General features: G+C 47.7%; 1 protein-coding gene across 2 annotated transcripts; it reads left to right on the plus strand.

Moving 5' to 3' along the window:
- Positions 1-2,207: 2,207 nt before the first annotated feature.
- KLF4 (KLF transcription factor 4) lies at positions 2,208-25,534 on the plus strand. 2 transcript variants are annotated; one of them, XM_069630818.1, is made up of 5 exons: positions 2,208-2,659; positions 3,505-3,628; positions 5,448-6,312; positions 6,403-6,567; positions 24,474-25,534. In XM_069630818.1, the coding sequence occupies exons 1-5, from the start codon at positions 2,655-2,657 to the stop codon at positions 24,647-24,649; spliced, it is 1,335 nt and encodes a 444-aa protein (XP_069486919.1). In that variant the 5' UTR covers positions 2,208-2,654; the 3' UTR covers positions 24,650-25,534. The 2 variants fall into 2 exon arrangements, with proteins under 2 accessions (XP_069486919.1, XP_069486918.1); XM_069630817.1 differs by having other exon boundaries at positions 2,528-2,659; positions 5,448-6,567; positions 24,474-24,796.
- The last annotated feature ends 289 nt before the right edge of the window (positions 25,535-25,823 follow it).

Raw genomic sequence — 25,823 nt, forward strand, 5'->3', positions numbered from 1 at the left:
TCCTTTGGCAACCCATTTCCCTCATGGCAACCCGGCCTTTCATTCTCGCACTGGTGGGTGGCAAGTGAGGCAACCATTTTGGTGTGCGCACAAACTGCGCAGCTTTCCTGGATTTCGGCGCACATGTGGGTTTTCCGCCATCTTGAATTTTCTAAGCCCACAGCACCAAATGTTGTGGCATGATAGCTTAAACGTGGGTCAGGACACCCAACACTCCTGGAAACACAATGAAGAATAGCAGTGACTCAGAGTCGACTACCCAGACTGCGACCCAGCGACTGCTTTCTAGCGGATGTAGACGTTGACTATCACCTCCTCTTTCATTTTCACTTTTAGCTCTGACCACAGAGCGTTCTGACATCCCCATAACTTTGTTCAGCTCCATTCATGAAGAGCGTCAAATTTGCCTTTGTTCCAAGCCTGGAGCGTGCAGGGGTCACCTCCCCCTTTTCTTTTTCTATGCCAAAAATTGGCCTTATTTTCTTCCGATCTCCTCTCGCTGCGCATACACAGCACTTATTATTTCCTGCCTTTTCCTTTATTCAGCTCTGACTACAGAGCACGTCTAATTCACCACCACATAGAATACGTAAATCACCCCTATTTTCTGATACTTTCATGGAGCACGCTGCAATCACAGACTTTTTCTTTTTCTTTTTGTTCACACAAACAGCTCCAAGCACGAAGCGTGCAGTATGCACTTCTTCCTCCATCCTTCTTATTCTCAAGCTCCCTTCCAGAGCACACAGCAGGCACTGGCTCTTTCTTCCTTTTTTTGTCTTGTTCTTTTAAAGCTCTGACCAGGGAACACCTGCCAATCACCACCTTCTCAGCCGGGGAACACCAAAGGCTCTTTCCAGCTACGTCCAAGGTGCGTCTCCACACCTTTTCTTTTGAAGATCCAATTCACGAAGCGCATAAGCAATTACAGCACATGCGGCCCGCGCATGCCTCAGGTGGAGCGCTCAACGCTGCTGCAACGAGGCAGAGGTGCCGTAAAACCAAGCCGCAGCTACCAGCATGGAGGGCCTCCCTCCGCCGGCCGAGTGCAGCAAAGACAAGCGTCATCCCCACCTTCTCCTTCAGCTCCTACCACGGAGCGCAGAATGCAGCCACTCCCAAACGGCGAGAGTGCTGAGCGGGGCGCGGGCAGGCATCCTCCATTCGGCGGTTTCCCTTCATCCTTCGTTGCCATTGTAATAAGGCGGTCTGTGGGCACACAAGCCATCCTCATCAGTACTGGGGAGACCCAGCAGGTTATGCAGTTGCCGGGGCCACCCCGACTTGCAAGTGTGGTCACACGGCAGCAGGGTGGCCTTGCCGTGGTCAAACGGGCTTGGGCCGTTGCCGGGATCACCCGGGCTTGGTAGCATTGGTGCCGTGATCACACAGGCCCAGTGCTGTTGCTCCTTCTGGTGCTGTTGCTCCATGGTCACACAGAGGTACTTAAGAGTGCTGTGATCAAACGGTGTTGCTACAATAAGGGAGCCAGACACCGTTTGTCATTCATGGAGTCTGCAGCTGTACTAACTTCACGTGCTGGCTTGAGCTCCTTTTATTTGGAGCACGTCGTGACGCAGTCATGACGTAACATCTTACAGGGGACAACACCACACACTTGAGGGAACCACTATCACAGCACCTGCAACACATTCCTCACTCACAAGCATTCAGGAACAAAATGGGAAATCTATTCCCGTCCTTCTGCCTAGAAAAATATGCGCTCCTGTGTATATTTTCTTACTTTTCCTTGTGTACGCCACAGAACGAAAGTAGTAATCTTGTCGTGGCCGTTGACAGGAGAAGCAGAGCAATGGGAGCGCGCGCGCGACTGCCGCCTCCCTCCCCCTCCCGCCGCCTGGCGGTTGCTACCCAAAACTGTTTTGCTGTCCAAAACAGTGCGCAAGAAAGGCCCTGCCCGGGGCCTCCTCCCCCCCCGGGGCCTCCTCTCCCCCCCCCCCCCCCCGCCCGCGCGCGCTTCCCTCAGCTCCGCTGCTTGATGACGACAGTAGCGCGCACTACAGGCCAGCTGCTACGCAGACGTCACGGCCCAACCCTCGGCTCTCCCCACCACGTGTTCGGTAGAGTGTGGAGTTTGTTGTTTTCTTTCATTACTGCGTTGCCTTGGCAACGCAGAGAGGCGGGGGAAGGGGAGGAGCCAGAGTTGACAGAAGTTTATAAAGGGGCGATGCCGGCCGCGCAGCGTGACAGTAACACTCTGGAAGAGTTCAAACAGGAAGATATTAAGTGCATTTTGCAAGGTCGGGAGACGCTGGACGGGGCGCCGCACTCACACTCATAGATGTACACACTTCATGAGCTCTGCGATCCGCCAAGGGAGGAGGTGAGAGGCAGCGGCGGGCGCCTCTGCTTGGACAGCGGCGGGTGGGCAACGGCAGCCCCCATGGCAGCGGCAAGGAGCCCCCGGGCGATCTCCGCGCGTGACCCGAAGATGCCTCCGGTGGCATCGCTCCTCGCCACCTTCTGCAGCCAAAGCTGCTAGCAGCGTGTGCGAACCCTACAGCAAGCAAGCCTGCGTGTGTGTGCCCAACCCGCGCTGCCAACTGTGCCTTGTGCTCTGGGATCATTGTTTTCTATTTTCTTTTTCGTTCCCCTCATTCGGTCCCCTCTGGAAAATAACATATGAAAGATTAATGAGGTATGTGTGAATTTATTGATTTTGCTTATAATTGCATGCCCTTTATATAAAACATTTAAAAAGTACAGTTCAATGCGTGATTGTCCTGCTGGCAATATGTTCATAGCACAGTTCGTGTGTTTAGTTGCAATGATTTCCGATGTTGCTCTGTGCAAATGTTTATATATGTACAGATTCAATGGGAACCATTTGACCCTAGTGGAAACCAAGCTGGCCAATTAATGAATTGGTTCTACTCGATCCAGCTGTGGCACAAGGTTAGCTTCTGCCTTGGAATCACTCTACGGATAATAATTCCAACAAGCAAGGGACAATGTATAGGCGTTTTAAAAATACCAACTAAAAAGCAATAGGCATGGATAGAAAACTATGAACGAGAGAAGAAACCATGTCCCGTGTGAGATTGCAATCAGACGGAATCGCAGCATAAGAAAGTACTTACTAGTGTCCCCGATATTATGTCCAGGCGTTTACCAATAACGTAAAGCATAATTATAATAACATTTATATTCATAATGTTGAATAGTGAAATATATCATTCTAACGCAGTTTGGGGGCGTTTCGTGGCGCAATAAATGAAAACGGCTACTATTGCCCAGTGTGATGATTATCCTTGCAACAGTTTGCCCAGTGATACTGTTTCTTGAACTATTTGTCCTGCGCAATGTGTGATAGGCCAACCCTGTGTCCATACCTTTTCTCTGAATAGCACAGGAGCAGGTGGTGTGCGCCTCGGTGCCTGGACTGTGTGCAGAGTGCAGTGTTAGCTCGTCCCGCCGTTGGAAGTTTCTAACCGCCCTCTTTCTCTCGACCCCCCTACCCCCCACACCCCTCCTCCTTTGCAGGCAGCAGCAGCCTCCTCCCGGGTGCAGCGAGTGGGACATGGCTCTGAGCGGGACCCTGCTGCCTTCCATCTCCACCTTCTCGACGGGCAGGGAGCGAGCCCTGCGACATGCACCTGTGGGCAGTGTGAGTATCTGGGCCCGTCTTCCGGGCTCTGTCCGTGGCTCTACCCGACGCCGACGCGCCTCATGTATGCCAATGCCACAAGTACGGGCAGCGCCGCTCACAGACCCCACAAGACGCTGCAGTGTGCCTTTCAGATAGCTCTAGTGGCACACCCCGTGCTACATCACACGATTAGGTCGCGTTTTCGCAATGTCATATTTAACCGACCCTCACCATATTTGAAGGTAATATTTTAGATTGCATTGTGAGCTCTTTGTTGTAATTAGTGGAGACTTTTGAAGGGACACTCATTGCAAATAGGCACAGCAATGGTAGTGGTGCGAAGGCACCACCAGGGGGCCAAGGGAACGGTCACAAGTGAGGGTTTTAAGAGCAAAAGGGCACAGCCAGTCCTAAACGTGTTGTCCCCATTGGGGAACGTTTGAATGTATCGGTCCCTGGTCAGGCAGATATTTGGGCACTTGCAGGGATTGGGTGCTGGAGAGTGTAAGGGCACTGCCAGGGGTGGGACTTTCAATAGCACAGCCAGGGATCGCCTTAGAGCGCGCGGCGGCTGCAGAAGGTTTGCATGCACTTACCATCGGCGGGGGGTTTGAGAGCGCTGCCAGGGATAGCCGTGCAGCGACACTTAACACGCACTGTCACTGGTGTAGAGAGCACTGGCAGTGGTGGGGAATTTAGGCAACTTCCAGTAAACAGGAGTTTCAGGAGCACTGCGAGGGGTGAGGGCTTGCACGAGGGTAGGGGTCCGTGGTGGAAACACTACCATCACAGGAGTGTATGGGCAGTGGCAAAGATTGGAATTGCAGAATACCACCAGTAGTCACGGTGCAGGGCCCATGCCTGTGGCCGAGTGTAAGGGCATTGTCAGAGGAAGGGGTGGCAGGGCACAACACAGTGTGGAGTGCAACAGTAATTACAGTGGTGTATGCGTGAAGGCCCTGCAAGATGTATGTGTGTATGTATGTGTGTGTGTGTACTGCCAGGGGATGGGGAACTAGGGCACTGCCTGTTGTGTTACTACTGGCAGTGGTGGTACTAGAGAACTGCTTGCTGTTAGTTGCAAGACCTCTGCCAGTGGTGGGGGGCACTGCCAGCCACAGAATGCTGTGGCACTGGCACAGGTTCAAGTCCACCGCTAGAGTCAGGAGTTGTCGGGCACTGCCGTGAGAGAGTACGGCCAACGGTAGGGGTGAAGAAATACTGCCAGTTGTCATGGTGCCAGGGCATTACCACAAGTAGAGGTGGGAGGTCCACAGCCAGTGGTGGAGGGAAAGGTGTCAGTGTGAGGACGCTGCCAGTGGTAGGTCTCTTAGGGCACTGTCAAGTGATGAGGTATTGGGGCACCAGCCTGGGTGGGCAGCAAGGGCAGTGTCTAATCTGGGGTCGCATGAGCACAGCCAGAGGTAGGGTGGTGAATGGGTTTTCAGCACGGCTTTGCAGCCTTGCCTGTTCCATGTCTTTTCGCATGGTGGCATGGGTTAGGAGAGTAGGCATGCCATCTTTATGCAGTGCATTGGCATTCCTGTTTTTTTGGGAATCCCCTCCAAGCAATGTTTGTCATTTGCAGTTGTATTTATTGAGCAAAAAGGGAGGGTCACTGAGAGCTTGTGTAATGTAACCAAGCCTGGTCTCCTCACGGGAATGTTGGTGGACACCTAGACAGAGATGGGCAGGTGGTGGGCTATAACCCACACACTATTGGGTGGGGTGTCTGGGTTTTAGACGCTGCTGGTTGTCCTGCTGCAGGCGCGGTGTGTGTGTGTGTGTGTAAGCCAACAATCTCTCCCCACTGACAGTTTGCATTCTGTTTCCTTAGATATGGAAGGAGGAGCTCTCTCCCATGAAGCGTTTGCCCACATTCAGCCCCAGCCGCCCAGCCCTGGACAACCCACAGGAGACCCCCATGGGCAGAAGAGAGCCGGAGGAGTTTAACGACTTACTAGACTTCGACTTCATCTTGTCCAACTCCCTGATCCACCAGGAGTCCTCGGTAGGGCCTTCCCCGTCTGCTGCTGCTGCATCCTGCTCACCACCTCCAATCGGAGCGACAGCCACCTGTAACTTCCCCTACCCTCTGCGAGGCCTTGACCCAACTGGAGGCAGCCCAGTCATGTACTCGGCCCAAGACCCCGCCACCTCGCCCTTCAACCTGGCGGACATCAACGATGTGTCCCCCTCAGGTGGATTTGTTGCAGAGCTCATGCGGCCTGACCTGGACCCGGTCTATATTCACCAGCAGCAGTCAAGCAACCTGCATGGGAAATTTGTGGTGAAAAGCACATTGGAAGTGGGGGACTACAGCCAGGTTATTGGGGTCAGCAAACTTAATGGGGGAATGGACAGTTTGGTAGGATCTTACTGTGGGCAACCCATGCCCAGGATGTGTCAAAAAATCAAGCAGGAGACATCTGCTTCCTGCACCATGGGAAGGACACTCGATGGCCATGGGAATGGCCAGAGATCTCAAGGACCCCATGACTTCTCCCTAGGGCGGCCTCTCAGTAGGACTACTCAACCCTTAACCCCAGAGGAGCTGATGACCAGAGACTGCCACCCTCCATCTCAGGGTCTAAGCCATCCTCCACTTCCACCACTGCCACCAGTTTACAGTCCAACTGGAAACTTCTCGTCATTCCAGCCGGAGCAGCAGCAACTGCCACCAACGGCACTCCATTACCAAGGTCAGTCTTACATAAGTTTGTTTGAAGAGCCTTTAAACGTTCCTCTTGTGATACAAGGAGTGATGCTGACTCCGCCCTCTTCACCTTTAGAGCTAATGAATTCTGCAAGTTGCATGCCTGAGGAAAGTAAACCAAAGAGGGGTCGCAGATCCTGGCCTAGGAAACGGACAGCCACCCACACTTGCGACTATGCGGGCTGCGGCAAGACCTACACCAAGAGCTCTCATCTCAAGGCGCACCTTCGGACACACACAGGTCAGTTGCAAGAGATTTCTTCTTGGTTGACAGTGGTCTTTCCTGAGTTGATATGAAAACACAGTATCGGGGCTCGGGGTGGAGGGGGTTCTGGTTCTCCGCTGTGGAAGAGAACATTTCCGTGAGCTAGGTTTCCAGATTTCGTTTAACTAGTCTGTCACGGTTGAAGAAGGTGCACAAGTCAAAGGTTTGCCAATAGAATACATGTTTCTATTGCGTTTCTGGTTAATTATAAAATGTGCACTGCTTTTAGTTCTAAGGAACACTAACAATACGTCCTGACTAGCGAATGTCAATATGAAACATTAACTGTTCCACACAACAGGTGATTTGTGTGGTTTTACGGTTTCGTGTCTCATCTCATAGCTGCAAGACCGGGTTTCGATTCTCTCCCGCGACACTACTCACGTCAAATGTATTCCTCACATTGTTTTATTTCAAGAACACACTGCGGGGGGCGGGGGGAAGGGGGCTACGCGGACCCTCCACTCACTCGACTTCTAGATATGGTGCCTGTATAAGCGACACAAAAGTCCAGAAAATCACCACGTTAGACAAGATGCCGACACACCGCGTCCCGTAGTCCCCTCACCCGAGCACATGCCAGCGTTTAAACACATAAAATAAGCTCATGCTAACAACATTTGCTGTTAATGTGGGACTAGTAACTAAGAACAGGGGTCGTGCCTCATGTCTAGTCGCCCTGCCGCTGTGTAGAAATGGCTTCCATTGGAGACGCTGTTCGTAACCTGAGCTTTTTTCTAAGGCATAGTTGTTCGGGCGCTGGCACGACTGAGGAATGAGTTTCATTTCTACTGCGGCACTTTAGGCGTAAAAAAAACGACTCCTTAGTTTCCGATTGGTCCGACGAGTCAGGCCAGCCGAGTTCAGTTTGGCTCAGTTTGAGCTCTCTTTCCGAGTGACCAAGTACCGCATAAAAGAAGGAGAAGAATAACAGACCATAATCCAAACCCACGACACCTCAAAGGATAAATAGGGCCCGACCCCGGATAGCCAAGGGTACCTGTGTGATTTGCACAGCTATTAGACAGGTCACACGAATCAATCACTGACATTTGTTGCCATAACTTTACTCCGACAATCGAGTAATTAAGCTAAAACACCATGCAATATGCGCTTCACACGCGTGTGTCAGTAAGTGACCACATGTGTTACAGGGTGAAGGGGGTGATTACTTTTTGAGGTGGCTAAACTACAGAGATGGCTGTAGCAGAGCCCGCGTCACCCGCAATGCAGACGCATAACCACATCTAAGGCCCTACTCCCACCGTGCACTTATCCTCAAAGCATTAACAAGATGGAGCCTGGGAGGTAGCTCGGGGGCAACCCTCTCGCCATTGGGATCCAGGAGCAGCGCGCTCACCTGGGGAACAAAACAATGCCAGGCAACATGGGTTCAATCCCTGTGCGGTGCCTGGAAGCGGGAAAAGTCTGGCTTTAAGCGTGACCCAAGTCAACACTAAGCAAATACATTCATTCTCCACTGCCAAATATAGTGTTGCTTCGCCAAGCGGTGAAGGAAATACCAAAGGGGGGCGGCAGGGGGTTGCATTGCCTGGCGACCAATAGCACTCCCTGGCTTCTGGGTGTAGAGGGCAACAAAAAAGGGAAGTGATTTCGGAACGATGTTGCCTCACTGACCAACACTCTGCTCCTTGCCCACCCATTGGGCTGCAGGTAGGTGGAGGGGTACAAACTAAATATTCTCGCGAGAGAACATGTTCTTCTATCCCTTGTCCAGTCTAGTTATTTCTCCCAGGCTTTCATAGGTTTTTAATGTCTAGTAGGCCTGAATCGATACTTTGCATAGTGCCTTGTTTCTCTATCAGTTACTCACAGGAGGCGAAGGGCTCCTTTACAACCCTTTGAGTTCAAGTCCTGGCCGCTCTAAACTCGCTGAACCCAGTTATGGAGTCCCCGGAAAGTCACTGCCTTCCCTTGAGATCCCCTTCCAATACCTGCCACAAACTGAGAAGCCCCTGAACCAGGAGAATCACTTAGCGCACTACTTAAAATAGACATTAAGACCTGTCTGTCTAAAATGAGCGCAGAGTGTGTGCGGTTTTCATTTGCGCTGATTGCTGAGATGTGCAGGACGCCATATTCTCAAAGGTGACCTGCGTATTTCAGGAGGAGCTAAACAGTGGCCTAACGATGCTCTTCCCAGGCCCCATGGCATACACATGCTCCCGATACCAATGCATGAAAGGCTCCCAGCAATAGCTTGGTTGATAGCCACAGCACACTTCACACAAAAAATCATGACAGGTTCAAAAATGGCCCCGCCATGATTTGCGTCTTCTCCTGCGGCCATTTCAAAAGGCACAAGGTGACAGTCATTGCTGGGCATTTATGAAATCATTGCGTTTGTGAATTCGGGATGTGCTTTTAAATGACCAGAAACGTCGCCTGATGTGCTCAAAATGCACCAGTGGGTGAAATGAATGCCCTTTGAGAATGGGGACCTGTTCGTTTTTTTGGCGCATGTGATGGGATGTGCACCCCAAAAGGTTCTGAGATCGTGGCACAAAAAGACTGCTTACAAACGCAAGACATTTCCGTTTTGCGTTTCCGATCAACATGTCTGCCAAAAAAAGTCTCTTGTTATTTAACTCGCAATTTCTGCATGCAGAAACTGTTGAAATACAGTGAGCCTAAGGATGCCTTCTGCTGTTTTCTTTTAGCTTGTTTCCATCCATCCATCCATTGAAAGTATGGGACACATAAATACGATTGCAGCTTGTTGGGATGCCTATCATTAGCTCCTGCAACGCCGCACATATCTCTGCACATATCAATGCATACAAACATACAGAGAACAGGCCTGCATGGAAGCAGACCTCTAATGTGCTTTAAAGTTAAGGAACACCACCAATTTGACGAATTCTTGCACAGGGCAGCAGTGTTACAAATATCTTTTTTGATAAGAAGGAAGGCAAATATCTCTGTGGTTGACAATGAAATGGAGATATAGAAAAATCACCCTTATCGCTTCATCTTTCTTTCTGATATTTCCTGTGGTCTTTATGCTGGGAATAGGCAAATCACTCAACCGCGTTAAACCTTTTAACCAAATGAATCTCTAAGACCATTTTTGCCCATGCCAACGTGGGTATTATTTCAATGTAAATTAATTAACATTGATGCCGAAGGTGAAAGTCCTACTGTCTGGCATACATCTTGCAAAACAACTTTAGACCGCCATAATCAGTTTATACTAGAGATTTTTTTAAACCGTTTTTTTCAATCCGTTGTTTCTTGAAGCTCATTGTTAGATATGGTTGGGGCTGACGCATATCACGCCATAGATGTTGGGCGTTGGAGGACGGGTTCCATGTTATTATTACGAATTGACAAAGACTGATTTTTTATTTTATTTGGAGGTTCCCCCAATCCTCCTGTTGACCCATGCTTCTAACCCCACCCCAAACCACTCTCACACCTTTTAACCCGTTAACCCCACCCTCTATATATTTACCATTCAGTATATTTTTCAGTAAAATTGCATTCATTATTCTCTATTCCATATAATCACTGCATACCTGGAGGACGTGATTATTTTCTGAGCCACAGCAAATCCTTCCATCCCGATTGTCCTACAACATAGTTTACTCTTATGCTTGCCGGTTAGAAAAATGTACATTTTCCTGACTAAAAACACAACAAGCTGATGGGGTATGACTTGTGAAGTAGAGGCAGGGCGGGACCATCTATTTCAGCGGCTCTGTGATGTTAGGTGTCTCAAAGTTCTGTGCGAATGTTGTGGTGTATGTAGCCCAAGGGCGCGCAACCTGCGGTGCCCCAGATGCTGTGGACTATGATTCCATTGATTCCTCCGTATTTACTATGATGGACTTGGTTAATGGGAGTTGGAGCTCAAAACATCTGGCGAGCCAAAGGTGGCAGATCCCTGGTAGAGCCCATGTACTTCCACAATTAAAATCAATTTGTGCGCCGAGAAACAGAACCGATACTGCTTTTAACATGGGCTGCATAGTGTTTGCATTGTGTCTGTGCCGAGAATCTTTGTTTTTAGGATCTGGATTCTGTTTTGAGAGATTAAGGCCCCAATTTAGGTGTTGAGGCTGCAGTAGTCGTTCCGGAGGTTAGCTCAGGGGCAACGTGCTCGCCTTGGAAGCAAGAAGACACAGAGTGACACAGGTTCAATCCCTGGGTCCGCACGAAACCTCTGGGTATTAAGCGCGTTATAAATAACCTGTCGTATCATATCATACTTCCTCCGGGAGTTGGAAGTAAAATAGGACTTACCAAGTACTTTCCAGTCACGACTTCAGTATTTCTAGGCAAGTCAAATATATTATAATTTCACAACACATCCATTTGGGTTGTAATCCATACTTTTTTCAGCGCTGGTATTTACCATAGATACAGGACTGTATTCCTCTTAAAGGCCCGCTTCAGATCAGGCAACACATTGGCAGAACAGCTGTTTGTGGCACTTGCTGTGGATACCACAAGTGTGAACACATCAACACACCAGAGCAGGCGTCATTAAGCAATGGATACCTGTGTATCTATTGCTTCCTATATTCTCTGACAGGCATGATGTGTGTCTGGAGCCCTGGTATACCTAATTTTGTTACACCTCTGTCCCCAGTAAAACAGCTCAGAGAGTTGAGTGCTCTCTTCAGAGATCAGTAGCAAACGAACCGTGGCAAGTTTGGATCCCGGCGTGCTGGTCCATTATGTACACCATTACATTGGGAATTAGCGACACCTGCTTCCTGGCTAGAGGACACTGGTATGAAATGCTTTAATGAAGGCCAGATTTTAGATCAGTGCCCATAGTGGACCATGTGGTATTCACAAAGTTGTCAGATTCGCATTGCAGGCGCAATTGTTCGCAATGCCTGTTTATCGTAATATTGAAACTAGTGCATATACTCATGTATTCTCAACAAAATATGCAAGTATTTCACATGTGCACCCCTTTCTACACCTTCTCTTGTCTCCTGGAATATTCAAACCTCAACCTAGGACATCTTCATGCATCAACCGCCAGACCCAAACACCTCTCCCCATAATGCAACCGACAGCGAGACCAATAATTTGAAAGCACTACAGAAACGCCAAGAAATGCCAAACAATGTCTCCCCAAACTTCAAAAATCACAAATGTACACATCTAGCTAAAAACAACATACTCAGTCCCAGGCCAACGCACACCCAGACTACAGGCACAAGTAAGCCCCTCTGGACACTAAGGGCACGATTCATGTAATTGTTAGCACTGTGCAAAGTGACTTTGCGCTGCCAACAAACAATCTGATTCACAGAGCGATGCAACCAAACACCCTGATTCACAGAGCGACGCTAATAAACACCCTGATTCACAGAGCAATGCAAAGTGTATTTTTTCAGTGCAAACTCACTTTGCACTGCAAAAGTACTGTTTGCACCATGAATTAGGCCCATTTAGCTTGGGGCAAATAGTACTTTTGCACTGCAAAGTGACTTTGCACAGCAAAAATACACTTTGCACAGCTCTGTGAATCAGGGTGTTTGTTGGCAGTGCAAAGTCACTTTGCACCGTGCAAAAAATTCCATAAATCTGGCCCTAAGCCTTCAATGCCTCCTACACTTCACACCTAGAAAGGAGACAAGCGAGCAGAGCTCAGGCTACTTATGATCTGCAACCTTATCACAAAGCACAGTAATCGTGCTGTGTGCTGTTCCTTCTCCTCCCAACTAACCAAACCCACTCACTCTTCTCCGGATCCCCCAGAGGGTCTGGAGACTACACACAGGGCAGAGCTGTGCTGTTCAAATCCAAATAACAGAACATGTGAATGACTGCAGTTAACCGGCCCCAGAAACCTTGTGAAAATATTCTGCCCGATTGCTGGTTTTCTGTTTGGTAAAGATATTGGGCCTCATTACATGGATGGCGGTAAGGGATTACTGGCACCGGTAAGGGCACCAGTGCCGGTAATCCCTTACCTCCCTACTACGAGGTCCCTTTGCTGGTCCCTACCTTAACGGCTGGTTTTACCAGCGGTTAAGGAAGGGACCCGCAAAGGGACCTTGGAGGCAATTACAGCACCGCAATTTGCGGTATCGTAATTGCCGCCATCCCCATTCCCATTGAGCCCTATGGGTGCTCAAATGGGAATGGGGAAGGGCCAATGGTGAATGGGGAATTACGGCCCCGCCAACCTTGGAATGGGGCGGTAATTCCGCCATTCACCATGGCGGGATCGGTAAATTACCGGCGGCAACCATGGAGCTAATAGCGCCATGGTTACCGCCTTCCGTGTAATGAGGCCCATTGACTATGGTTCGTATGGTATCAAAGTTGCCTATCCAATCATAAATCTTACCTTCATTTCTGCGTAGGTGCAGCGATCCCACTGCAATTACACTACACGGCACGTTACTTTGGATGATCATGAAATTTGAGTGGCATCTGCCAGTCAATTTTAAGCATGTAAATCGGCGTACTCGTGCAAGACGACTAGAGGACCTAGTATGACATACTATTGGGCTACGTAAATGAGAACGGACAAACCCTTGGAAACGGGATAGACCTTACCTCACATGTACACTGCTTTCTACACAGATCACCTGCACACTGTTATGTCGGGTGTTCGGTTGTATGTCTCTGTTAGGGTAGTTAGACCAGTTCTGCATCGTTTCTGCAGAAGTGTAGAGATCAGACTTAAAAACGAACGACAACCTATTTCCATTGCATTCTAAAGAGTAACACGTTCCTTAAAACAATGAACACTTAAAGGTTGAAGCTCTTCCTTCAGATCGGTGTCTCAGAAAGAAGCCCGTTTGCTAATCTTTCTTAGGGGACTGTATGTTTGTTGTGCCTGCTCCCGGCCTGCTCGCAACACTTGATCCTCAGTGTGTGTATCGCGCTCTTAGTCGGGCATTGTGTCCGTGGTCCCAGAGACGAGAGCCGTGTTTTTCTGGAAGCCAGGCTTGTGTTACAAGCAGATGAAATAATAGAATTCTATTGGTCATCATCTCCGAGGCCTGGCTATTGTGTGGAGGGAGCTCTCTTTCCGGCGGTAGCCAGGGGCAGGTGTATTGGGTGCTCCAGTGTGAGCACAGTCTTCCCGCCATTATCCGGCGTAATTCTAGAATGGGAGCTTTATGCCGCTGCAATAATGTGATATTGGTGGGAGTTATCGGTGGCGCTCACATCTTTAAAATTGCCCTCCGTGACACCATATTGTTTTCTGTGTGTGGCAAAACCTTCTGTCCACTTGTGTGTGTTACACATGTTCATCTTTTTAACGTCCGAACACCCAGATTCTAAAACATCAGAGTATCACTTTGGGGTGCAGATTGGGTTGAAATGAGAAGGTTCGCTGTATCCAGGCTTGGCAAACGCACAGCTCCGCCCGCTGCGATGCCCTGTCCACATGATCACTTCCTGGGCATGGTTAATAGTGATAGGACATAAAGTCCTATCCACTTGGTCTATTTCCCAACTTAAATCGCCGCCTATTGAATTTATTTAGTCTCCAGCGTTACCCTGATTTTCTCTTCCAATTGTTACTGTCCTTTGGGTGTCTTGGCCTTATGATATTCTCTTTCTTTCATCTTTTCAACTCCATCTGCGACTTTTTCTAGCATTTGGCTTTTGGCTTTTGCCTCCTTCATCTTGTTACATGAACTGTGGCTCTATAATTGGGCACTGTTCTGTGCTAATTAGGAGTGCTTTCATGTTAAACCAAGTCACCTATAGATCAGCAGCGTGTCACCTATCATTCAAATATAATACCAATGAAACGTGCATTTATTTGAATTCGACTTTCGCCCCTTAACACCGATGACTGGGTTTCTACTTTCTTAGGGGTTCATGTCTTAAAATTGCGAGGTTCATTTCAACAAAAACTAGACTCCACCTGTCACACATCTGACATATGCCAAAAGAGTTCCCGCGTTGAACAGCCAGGCAACTATTCTGTGAATCGCAGGGGCACTCCCTTTTGGGGAGTTCAGTACCTTGTTTTTGTGTTTATTTGTTTGGCCTCAGGAACATAGTACCTTGAACAGAAACACTGCACAGAGGCTAGGACAGTAAGGCTGCATTCCAGTTTCTAGGCGCACTACAATAGTAGAGTATCCAAACAGGGTCAGACTGGTCCATAAAACTGTCTTGAGCACCAATAAAAACGTGTCCCACGGTTGCAAATGGTTATTCATTGCTTTTGTGACACTGGTTGAATAGTACCCAAAGGGGAGTTTTTTGATCAAATGTGATGAACATTCTACACTTTAAAGAATATTCATTCAGCTACACTGGTCAAAACAATTAGCTGCATAGTGAAGTAACTCATCCAACTGGCCCACATTAGCCAAAAAAGTTGCCCACTTTGACCAAAAAAACAGGCCCACTCCAGCATTTTGTGCTTTTGTTTCGGCCATGGGCCTATTGCCTTATAGGCCAGTCCGAGCCTGTATCCGAATATGAATGCAGCATCCACCACTGGTCGGGGGCGGTGGAGTAGGGGGGGCGGCCAGCCTGAGAAGGTGGCTGAGACAATAAGGGCTTGATTCATGGAATTTTTGCCTGGTTGTAAGTGACTTTGCACTGCTGAAAAGTGACTTTGCACTAGCGACACAAACCCTGGTTCTTGGAACTGTGCAAAGTGTATTTTTTCAGTGCAAAGTCAGTGCAACATCACTTTTCAGCAGTGCAAAGTCACTTTGAACCGTGAAAAGATTCCATGAATCGGGCCCTAAGAGTATAGGCATTTGCAGCATGGGCAACAGGGTCTTACCCAAATGTATCCGTTAGTTTGTAGTTCTACACTGTTGCGGACAGGAAGGGCTGGGAGATACAAAATGCATTATTATTCTTAGCAGCAATAGTACTAGTAGTAGTTCTTGTAATAGTATGTGTAGTTATTTATTGAAGTTACACGTGTTTCAAACAGAACTGCAGACATAATCAATAATGGAGTGTATGGCAACACTGCAGGTGCGTACGATTTAGTGAGTAAGAGATTCTTGCCAGCCTGTGGAAGATGGGGTGGAGGAGGGTCGGGGACGTGGGTGGAACGGTCCATATATCAGTGACAGAAGAGGCACATAAAATAGACAGGTTAAAAAAGTGTATTTACCGTCAGGAGGGGAGGGAGCAGGAGGCAGTTGGCGGCAGGAAGTTAATTAGTAAGGTCTTAGAGTTCAGGGTAAGGCAGTGAAGTGCCATCCAATACCAAATTGGCAATCAGATATACAGCTTAACGGGTCAGGAGCGAGATTAGGGAAGGAGAAGATGATTTGGGTATCATCTAAAAATTGTCCTCCTCTCGGGAGGATAGCTCAGGGGCAACAGGCTCACCTTAGAAGCAAGGCTAGGCGGAGCAACACAGGTCCGGTCCCCGGGTCCCCGCTTAGAAACCTCTGGGTAGTAAGCGTCTTATAAATGACCAATCACAATAAATGACCAATCACAACTATTATTATGCAATATGTATGTGAGACCCTTTTACTTGGCTACCCTAGAGTATGAAACGAGTTCTACCAAATTTTGTTGGGCGTGTTTATTGACAAGCACGATAAAAACTACAATCCCACCTTTTTAAAAATTACTATTGGGCTGGTTAGTTCAAACCTTACACAAAACAAGACATGTTTGTAGAAACATAATTAATCACTTAAAATAATTTACAAAATACAAAAAACGTTCTCATCACTCTAAAACATGCTCACTCTCGCCTAAAATGTCCTTAATTAAATAGTATTAACTCCATTAATACATCAAAATTTAAATCAATCAAATCAATTGTTTTAAAAGGTTTTACGATGGAGCAAACTTAGTCCCACTATAAAAACTTCTCCACAATTCATCAGAACTGGAACCTAGCCCTACAATTTCGCCTTTTGGAAATGGTCTGTTTCTGTCAAACAACTACATGTACCGTATGTACGCAGGTTTCTGCCATTTCTCCCATGGTTGCTTTAAATCATCTTCGTTAGCTCTTTTACATAAAGGATGACGGTTGATTCCACTTGGGATATGTCAACGCAAAGTCAAGATCCAGGCTTTTTTACTCCCCTGAAATCTCTATCTTGTTTGGGTGATTTTTAAATGCCATACAGCATGGTTTCTTAAGGAGTCTGAAGCCAACCAATTTTCCAATTTTTGTAGTTCATCAAAGCCTATCCAAAAAACTCTATTCACACTGATGATATGTGATATTAAAACCTGGCTGCATTTATCTATGAGGAGCTTTCTGGAGACCTGCATCACTGGGGCATGTGCACGTCGGTGCTCTGGTGATCCAGCCCTCATTTCTCAGTATCATCATGAGTGGGTATGAAAAATAAAAAAATGAATCATACATTCACAGTAAGGATTGTGTGGTGGCATACTAGCCGAACAAGATCATAGGCTGTTCAGGTAGGAAACACATTTACACAGCAACCTTAATTAAATCAACAGCCTCTAGGTGCTTTACATGTTCTATTAGTTTCAGGCACAGCAAAGGTTGTTACAAATTGGAAGAGCAGAGTCCTGAGCTGCTTTTGGAAAGGGAGTCAACCTATTCCAAAAAGAGGGTGACTTTGCTCTTTCATTGCAAAATGATGGGATAAAGGACTCGTTCTCAGTGTAAATATCTCATAGCATTCTCTTCTCTGTATGGCTATATGTCAGAATGAGGACGAATTGGTTGAAACTGGCCTTCTTTGAAAACAGGTTTTTTTGGTAATTTGCTTCATTTTTTCTTGCTTAAAAAAACTAGCGGGCTTCCACCTGCCATCTATATCCCTTTCCTCACGCCCTCAGTTTTCATGTTCTTAGCATGTATTGCTAGACAATATACCTACATTGATACATACATAAACCTGCATGGTTCGCTAAGTCATTGGTCGAAGTGTACGAAAAGGAGTGGAACTATGTTCCCAGATGGCCTGCCATAATAATATTATAATACGGGTAAATGCTCCCAGGATCATTCCCTATACCAGGGAAGGAGCTCTCTTACCTTGCTCTACTGCCTGGAACCAACATGTACACATAAGAGAAAATAAATAATTCAAAACTATATGGTGGCTGATTCTTCTAAACTACTAAATCCTGAAACGAATGGGTGTAATAGCATATTCATAAAAAGAACATTTTACTTTATTACAACATTTGTTCTGTTATAAAATACAATACGAAAATGTAAAAACTTAATAAAATCCACAAAAATCACAATACACCCAATACATGACACAAACGCGAACACATTTGGACACAGAGAAATGTATTAAATGACCAAATTTGTGTACAACAATACTCAGCCTGCTGGCCTGCCCACACTCTCCACAAACCTCATCGCCATGCCGCATCCCACGCGCAATCCTAACTCCCAAACACACCTGCTGTTTAAGAGAATGTTCAGTGCAGTGCACTGAAGTGCAAGTTGCAACTTCTTCCTTTTTTTTAAAACGAAACCATTCCGTAACGGTTTCTTTTTAAAATAAAAGTATAGGAACAGTAAAACTTAAAAAAAATAAAGTAGGGGGGGCGATGTTGTACACGATCCGACATGGTTGCTTGAGTCTCGGGCTCCGGCAGCCTAGCAATTTCACATGGCGCAAATTCTATCCTGTAGTGCACAAATCGCTGTAAACTTCAAGCTACAACCAGCTGAGACTCCCGACTACCTGCCAATCCAATCGGATGCACGAGTGACTCTTATCACCATCCCGTGTCCATTGTTGTTGCGGGCAGCTCCTGTGTTGAGCGGCTGGCGCCAAATACTGCTGAGCCCTGAAGACGCGGCTTGCGCTGCGTGGACCGTATGATCGAGGCCCCCTGCCTCGACCGCCTGCAGTGCCTGAGCCGTACCTGGCCCCTGCCCCTGAAGGCTTGTGCACATCCTGGCTCCGGTGGGGAACCATGCTGGTGCTCGTACGCCCCGCTGGGGCTGCGAATCAGAATACCTGGCACCATGCCGGCGGTGAGTGAAACCGCATGCCCAGGTCCTTGTGCCTCCCTTGTGTGAGTGATCTGGGCTGCCCCTTTCTCCCTGCTACCACAAGGCTACTGCTTCTACTGCTGTGACGACCCCTGGTGTGTGGGGGCACTGCTTGGTCTGCTCTGCGGCTGATACCGGGGAACCCGAGCCCTGGCGGCGCGGCCTGTGCCACATATAATACATGATTTTGGCTGGCCTTTTGAGTCTGGACACAGTGCCCGAGCTGTGTCTGGCCCCTACCCCTGGGGACTGGTGCGCCCCCTGGCTCTGGTCAGGAATCGTGTTGGTGCCAGTGTGGGCCGCTGGGGAAGCGACATTGGAACACCTGACACAGGACTGTCGGTGAGTGAACCATGCACTCAAGACCTTGTGCCTCCCTTGTGCGGGGGATCTGGGCTGCTCTTCCATCTCTGCTGCTGGTGAGACTGCAGTAGTGCTGCGCCGGCCTAGCACCTATCTATCAACGGAAATGACCCCGTGGGGCTGTGGGGTGTACTGTGTGGCTGTGTCATGGAGGGTGGTCCGCACACCTGTATCTGTGGATATACGACCTCCTCCGCATGTAATACAGAACATCTCCTCCTGGCACTGAGGGCTACACAGGGCCTCCTTGTGGTTCAGATCGGTTCCATACTTTGAGACCTAGACTGTGCCGCATTACCCATGCTAGTCATCATTTGACGACATGTGGCTGGCGCGCCCTGCTGAGCCTCACACACAACACTGTGCTACCATGACTAAGGGGACAGGCAAAAAACAAAGCTCAATCCAAAGGTTAAAAAATTGCTTGACTTGCAGTCTGGGATGTGGGGTGAATCTCATTTCTGGTTTGTTCATGTGAAGAAGTACCTGCTCCTGGCTCATGCCGGGCTCAGGTTTTCATATGCTTACCAACTAAATTGTGGATGAGGGGCTTCTATTTCTGAGCTGGAATGTTATAGGGTTAGGCAATCCTGTAAAGATGCGTAAACTCCAATTATATGCTGAGCGCCACAAAGCCTGTGTCTTATTTCTACAAGAGACACATGCACTGGTTATGAGCTACAACAGGTTTGCTAAGAACTGGGGTGCACAGCACTACTACACTAGCTACTCCACCCTGAGCCGTGGGGTAATGACCCTACTGCATAAATCTCTTAGATACACTCACAAGATGGCACATATAGCCTGTTGCATGGCATTTTGAGGGTGCTGGAAGTGGTTCCTCTGAATATATATGGACCTAATGTCGACAATCCTGAATTTTACTCCCAGTTGACTGACCTACTAGTTCAATACCCTCTGGGTATTGTCAGATCCAGAACTAAGACCTGGCAGCTGACCAGGTCAGCCAAGGGCAGTTTGGAGGGGCAGGCTTCATTGGGGGTCATTAATGCTTGGAGACTGATGCAACCGCTGTTCCGCAAGTTCTCTTTTTACTCTACAGTACACGACTCACATTCGCGGATAGAGAGATGGTTGCTGTCTGATACCCTCTTTGGGTGGATAGATATGGTGGAAATCTTACCCAGGACCTTCTCTGACCATTCCCCGGTGACAGTGTCATTAGCATGGTGTGAAAAGCACGGGACAGGGCGATCATGGAGACTTAAGCCAAATGCGCTGCTAGATCCTGTCTTAGAGACAGAGCTTGGATCTTCTATCGATGAATACTTTGAAGTTAACACTGGGACTGTGGACTCTTACGCTACCCTGTGGGAGGCCTTTAAGGTATACATCCATGGTTTGGCCCTGGCAAAGGAATCAGGGATCCTCAGAGCGATCCAACGGGACATCCGGGAGAGTGAAACCCTGCTTGCTCGACTTGAGGCGCAATATGCTATGACTACTTCGACTATCACGCTCAGCGAGATCAGGACCCCCCTCAACACTTTCAGGCAGCGGGCGGACTGGGAGCGCAAGTTCCTTGATGAACCCCGATCCACGAGACAGTATGGAGAAGGGGAGCGCCCGGGGAGACTATTGGCCAGATTGGTGCGTCAGGAGAACGGCTCTCAGCACATCCCCCTGATCGAAAGTGCGGCTCTAGTCCATATGGTTTCTGAAGTTAACGAGGAGTTCCACTCCTTCTATGAATCACTATACGCAAACAATGACAGTCTCCGATATCGAGGCATTCCTCAACTATCTCCCGCTTTCGGTGCTATCCGATGAAGCCAGAGAGGCGTTGGATGGCCCAATGTCCAGTGAGGAGATACTGAGAGCCATCGAATCGATCACATTGGGCAAGGCCCCCCGGTTCCGATGGCCTTAGCATTGATTTTTACAAATGCGCCAAGGCTCGCCTGGCACCTTGGCTGTCCGCTCTGTGGGAAGAGTCCTGTGCAACTGGGAGGCTGCACCCATGCTGCGGGAGGCAGTCATCTCAGTATTACTGAAGCCCGATAAGCCTGCCATGAATGTGGCTCCTATCGCCCCCTCTCATTGATAAACAGTAATGTGAAGGTCTTTGCCAAGGTGCTGGCCCTTCGGCTCGCCCCATATATGACGTTTATTATTCACCCTGATCAAGCTGGGTTTATACCAGTGCACTCCACTGTGTCTTTTCAAAATTTTGGCCCGGATAGACCCAGAGGCACAAGCGGTGGTGGCGGCTCTAGACATGCAAAAGTCCTTCGACTCAGTGTCCTGGCGGTTCCTCTGGTCCGCGCTGGAAAATAGCAACTTTGGCCCCGCTTCATCTCGTGGGTGAGGTTGCTATATGCCCTCTCGGTGGCCAGGGTGTGCGTTAATGGTTCTCTGTCCACTCCATGTGACGTTGTCAGGGGGACCAGGGAGGGTGCCCTTTTTTGCCCCTGATATTCGCAGTGGTGATGGAACCCCTGGCTGATAGGCTTCGCCAGAAGCATGCCCACAGAGGCGTGAGACTTACAGGAGAGCCTGAGATTATCTCACTCTATGCAGACGACGCGTTGCTATATGTGCGCAACCCTGAAGCGAACCTCGCACCAATCATGCGTGATGTCCTCCTCTTTGGTACCCTATCCGGGCTCAGGGTCTATTGCACCAAGTCCAAACTGTTCCCGCTGACGGACGCCACAGATGCCCAGCGAGACCTCCGTGGATTCATCTGGTCCCTGTCAGCGTTTAAATATTTGGGCGTTATCATCACGCGTCACCAGACAACGCTGTACGAAAGGAACTACGGTGTATATCTGACGCTTTTGCAGAAGCTAAGCATTTGGGCAAAGCTACCAATCACGGTGGCTGGACGTGTCACAATCCTCAAGATGGTGGTGCTTCCGCAGCTGCTATATTGATTCCTAAATGATCCGCTGTAGCCTGAGGCTGAGCTGTTTGAAAAACTTAAATCTGTGATCAACAGCCTTTTATGCCATTCGGGGGCTGACCGGCTGAAATGGGGCAAGTTAACGAGACCATACAACCAGGGTGGGTTGGTTGGCCTGAACTTTGAGAGATATTGGATCGCAGCCCAGGCGCAATATGCAGCGTATTGGTTTGATTCTGATAGCCCTCTTCCTCATGTCAAGCTGGAGCGGCAGACAGCTGGAACCCGTGTTATGTGATCCATGGTTATTCCACCACTGACCCAGCCGGGGTCACGATATTCGCATGGGGCAAAATCTGGAAGCAGGTGGGTATCCCCAATCCGTTTCATGGTGACCTTTCTCTGTGGAACTGCTTGCCAGGGACCCCCTCGATGGATAAAATGACTGCACGCAACTGGTCAGCGGACGGTTACGGCCTCCTCCGAGACGTCTGTGCGATGGGGTCCTTCATTGACTGGCAAGACCTGCCTGTGTTCCTGAGGACACACCCCTCCAGATGGCTACACTATGCTGGCCTGCGCCGAGCGATCAAGAGCATGTGGAATGAGTTTCCCTTGCTCCCCCTAATGACCCACTACTAACTCTGGTCATGGAGGGCACCTTGGCCCGTGGGGGATTGTCCAGGTTATATAGTCAGCTGCAGGATCAGGCATGTCAACCGCTACTTTTGCTTTGTGGGGTCTGAAGCAGGGACATGGGTATTGATATAACGGAGGAAATTTGGAATTCCAAGTGTGCTCATACTAGTGAGGTGTCCTTAAACTCTAGATTTCGCTTAATTCAATTTAAACTGCTGCACAGTCACTACACCCCCGCTAGACTGCACCTCATGTCACATGAACGCTCCTCTAAGTGCCCGAGATGTGGCACTGATAATGCCGGATATATCCACATGCTTTGGCCCTGTTTGAAAATTGTTGCTTTCTGGGAAGGGGTATGTGAGGCGGTGTCAGTGATTCTAGACTGTACGGTTGAGGTTTCATGAGGTTTCAAAGCTTCAGCGCAGCTATAAGAAGCTGGCTGGTCTTTTTATGTTACTGGCGTTACGCTGCATATTGTTGCAGTGGATGTGCCCTGGTAGTCCCACTGTGGACCAATGGCTTCACCCCGTCAAATGGGCTTCTGACATTGAGTACCACACAGTTGTATGCCACTGTACTGCTACATATACCAAACCCAGTTCACTAACATTCCCATGACACTCACACACACAGACTCTCTCTCTCTCTCTCTATCTCTCTCTCTCGCTCACACACACACACACACACACACACACTCACACACACACTCTCTCTCTCTACAAGCACGACAACAACTGGTGTTTTCATGCTTCAGCCTTGGGGGATGGCTGTATGTTAGGATTTTCCTTGACTAGAGGTGGGGCATTTGCATCCCACACCACTAAAGGTATTAGCCACCCACCTGCAGACCCTTGCTATACTGTTGCACAAGAGGTTTGGCACACTATTGTTATGACTTTCCTTCCACTACTGCCTGGTTATTCTAATGTGTTCCCCTTTCCTCCATGTACCTACTCAGTCAAATGATGGCTTAGCTGTGTTTGACAGCATAAGCCACAGCAGTCCCAAGATGTAAAAGCTTGGAGTTTGTGTTGGTAAAAGGCTAGACAATCCATATCATTACGGCTTAAATATTTCAAGGGATCACTTGAACATATGTCTAGTTCATCAAACAACCAAGCATGCCTCTGTATACTTCAAAGAAGTACGTAGGCATGTCACAAATGCTGAGCAACCACTGGCTCACCATGGTTAACCTACTTAGTTACCGAAACCTCCCACTTGATCCACCGCCTGCAAAATCCCACACTTCTCGGCAGGGTCAGCATGTTATAGCATTTTCATGCTCTACCTAAATACCTCACCCTACTCATTTTTGTTTTTACCAATGCATGTCCATGTCTGCTTACCCCAAGCACAGCCTCAGCACACACCCAGCCCAAGCCTTGAAGTCAGGAAACGAGCATGTTGTTAGCTGGCATAGTATACTATTTACTTACCAGAGTCTTCCCTTTCCCTTTCCCTCTTTCCTTTATATTTGACATTGCCACTAATCCTATTTATATATGTCAAAGCATTTTGAATAGAAACTTGTCAAAGAGTCCATGTATAGCAGGCCACTATTATAGAGAGACTACTAAGTCTTGTAAGCAAATTAGTATCCGACCGGTCATTCAGTGACAGTCAGTGTTAAGTCCTGAGCTATCCCCATGGAATAATTTAATCACAACCGAAATATTAGCTTGTTTTGCTTATCTCTTGCAGTAGACACACTTTTCAAATTGTGGGCGTATTCTCCAAATATTCAACATTTTGTCAGGTCCCTAAAGAGCAAACATATTTAAAATACACTAAAATGCTGTGTTTGGATTGATTAAGTAGCCTTGAACCTTGCAATACTTGAATACACCTCTCTTTGCCTGGTTTCATACTTTGTGAGTCAAACACTTGATAATGTATTTAAATGAAAATGTAAAATGGTAGAATAGAGGCGATCATCTACATATGAAACGCTTTGCCATCTGCCTGCATATAAACAAATCAGGCATCCGTTATGTGCCAAGTCATTACACCATGCCTGTGTGTACAGCAGCTCTAAATCAGCATTTGTTTTGTTTTTTTAAGGAGAGAAGCCATACCATTGTGACTGGGAGGGCTGCGGATGGAAGTTTGCTCGTTCAGACGAGCTTACCCGCCACTACCGGAAACACACTGGGCACCGCCCGTTCCAATGCCAGAGATGTGACCGTGCCTTTTCCCGCTCGGACCACCTCGCCTTACACATGAAGAGGCACTTTTAATCCTGTGCGGAGGACCCCTTTATCAATACTGCCATGGAACAGTCCAGTATTTTGAGACGCGTCACCATGACTTCTACAGGTGGTGGAAGCAAGCTAAAGCACTACAGGGGATCATGATGGGAAAATCAAGTCTTCCAAGCTGCGGACATCACAAACTGGAACTTTATCAAGGAAAGAGACCAAACAAAAACTCACCAAAGATAATGGGACCTGGGACTGGATCTTACTGCATTCCTTTGTGCAACTCAACTTGAATATTGCGGGAGTACACGCTGCAAAGGAGCAACTGGAAGTCTCGAAAATCAGGGTTTCATAAAGTATGCATTGATTGGGAAGGAGAGACTGATTTCTAAGCATATGGCGTAATAGCTGGTATTATCTTTTACTTCTAAAAGCCATTAAAAAAAATTCTCTTTAGAAGAAAAGGATGCGATTTCAGGTACAAGACACGGTCAAAGGCCGACTTCGTGGTGCTTAGTGACTGCTGTTTAAAAAAAGCACCAGAGCAAGTAAGCCAAAGTTCTCAAACTAACTGCTGCACATTTGACAAGGAAATACATTTGTGTCTTCCGATTCTTATGACCAAAGTCAGGTATATTACCCTGATTTCATTCGTAAAATGTATATGCAGATGGTCTGTAATGCACTGTGGTTCCAATGTGCAATAATGTTTACTATGGTTTACTCCTAAATATGCCTTAAATGGAACAAATGTTTTTTTTTTTCGTATATAACTTTACTTAATAAATATGTAATATAAATTTAAGCAAACTTCTATTTTGTATATTTGTAAAGTTTGAATTAAATTGAACATTTTGTTGGAGTTTGTATTTTGCATATTCAAACTTAAAATATGTTTTAAATAAACCAAATATTTTATCTTGATACTTTTGTTTCCACCTTTCTCTGTGTGTAAGTTTTAGTCATAAATATACCCTTTCGTGTTCATGGCCTAGTATATATCTCTGTTCTGCCAGTTAGGTTAGTTAATTACTATGTTAAAATTAGATATATAGACTTAAAAGTATGCTGAGGTCTCTTTGAAGCAGCTCTGTTTACACTGCTTGATTTACGAATTTATTTCCGAGGTTTTAAACAGCACTCAATGTGTTGCCTTGAAGCCATTTCCAAGCACTTTGTTTCATGGCTATTCATTATCTGCCCCTCCAGATAT

Source organism: Ambystoma mexicanum, chromosome 6q, assembly GCF_040938575.1.
Source record: "Ambystoma mexicanum isolate Mex_15411 chromosome 6q, UKY_AmexF1_1, whole genome shotgun sequence".
NCBI classification, from domain to species: Eukaryota; Metazoa; Chordata; class Amphibia; order Caudata; family Ambystomatidae; genus Ambystoma; species Ambystoma mexicanum.

Excerpts from the sequence above, each read along its gene's own strand:
- KLF4 (XM_069630817.1), top strand. Across the intron at positions 3,629-5,447 it reads GACATGCACCTGTGGGCAGT|ATATGGAAGGAGGAGCTCTC; the intron begins GTGAGTATCTGG and ends CTGTTTCCTTAG. Across the intron at positions 6,568-24,473 it reads GCACCTTCGGACACACACAG|GAGAGAAGCCATACCATTGT; the intron begins GTCAGTTGCAAG and ends TGTTTTTTTAAG.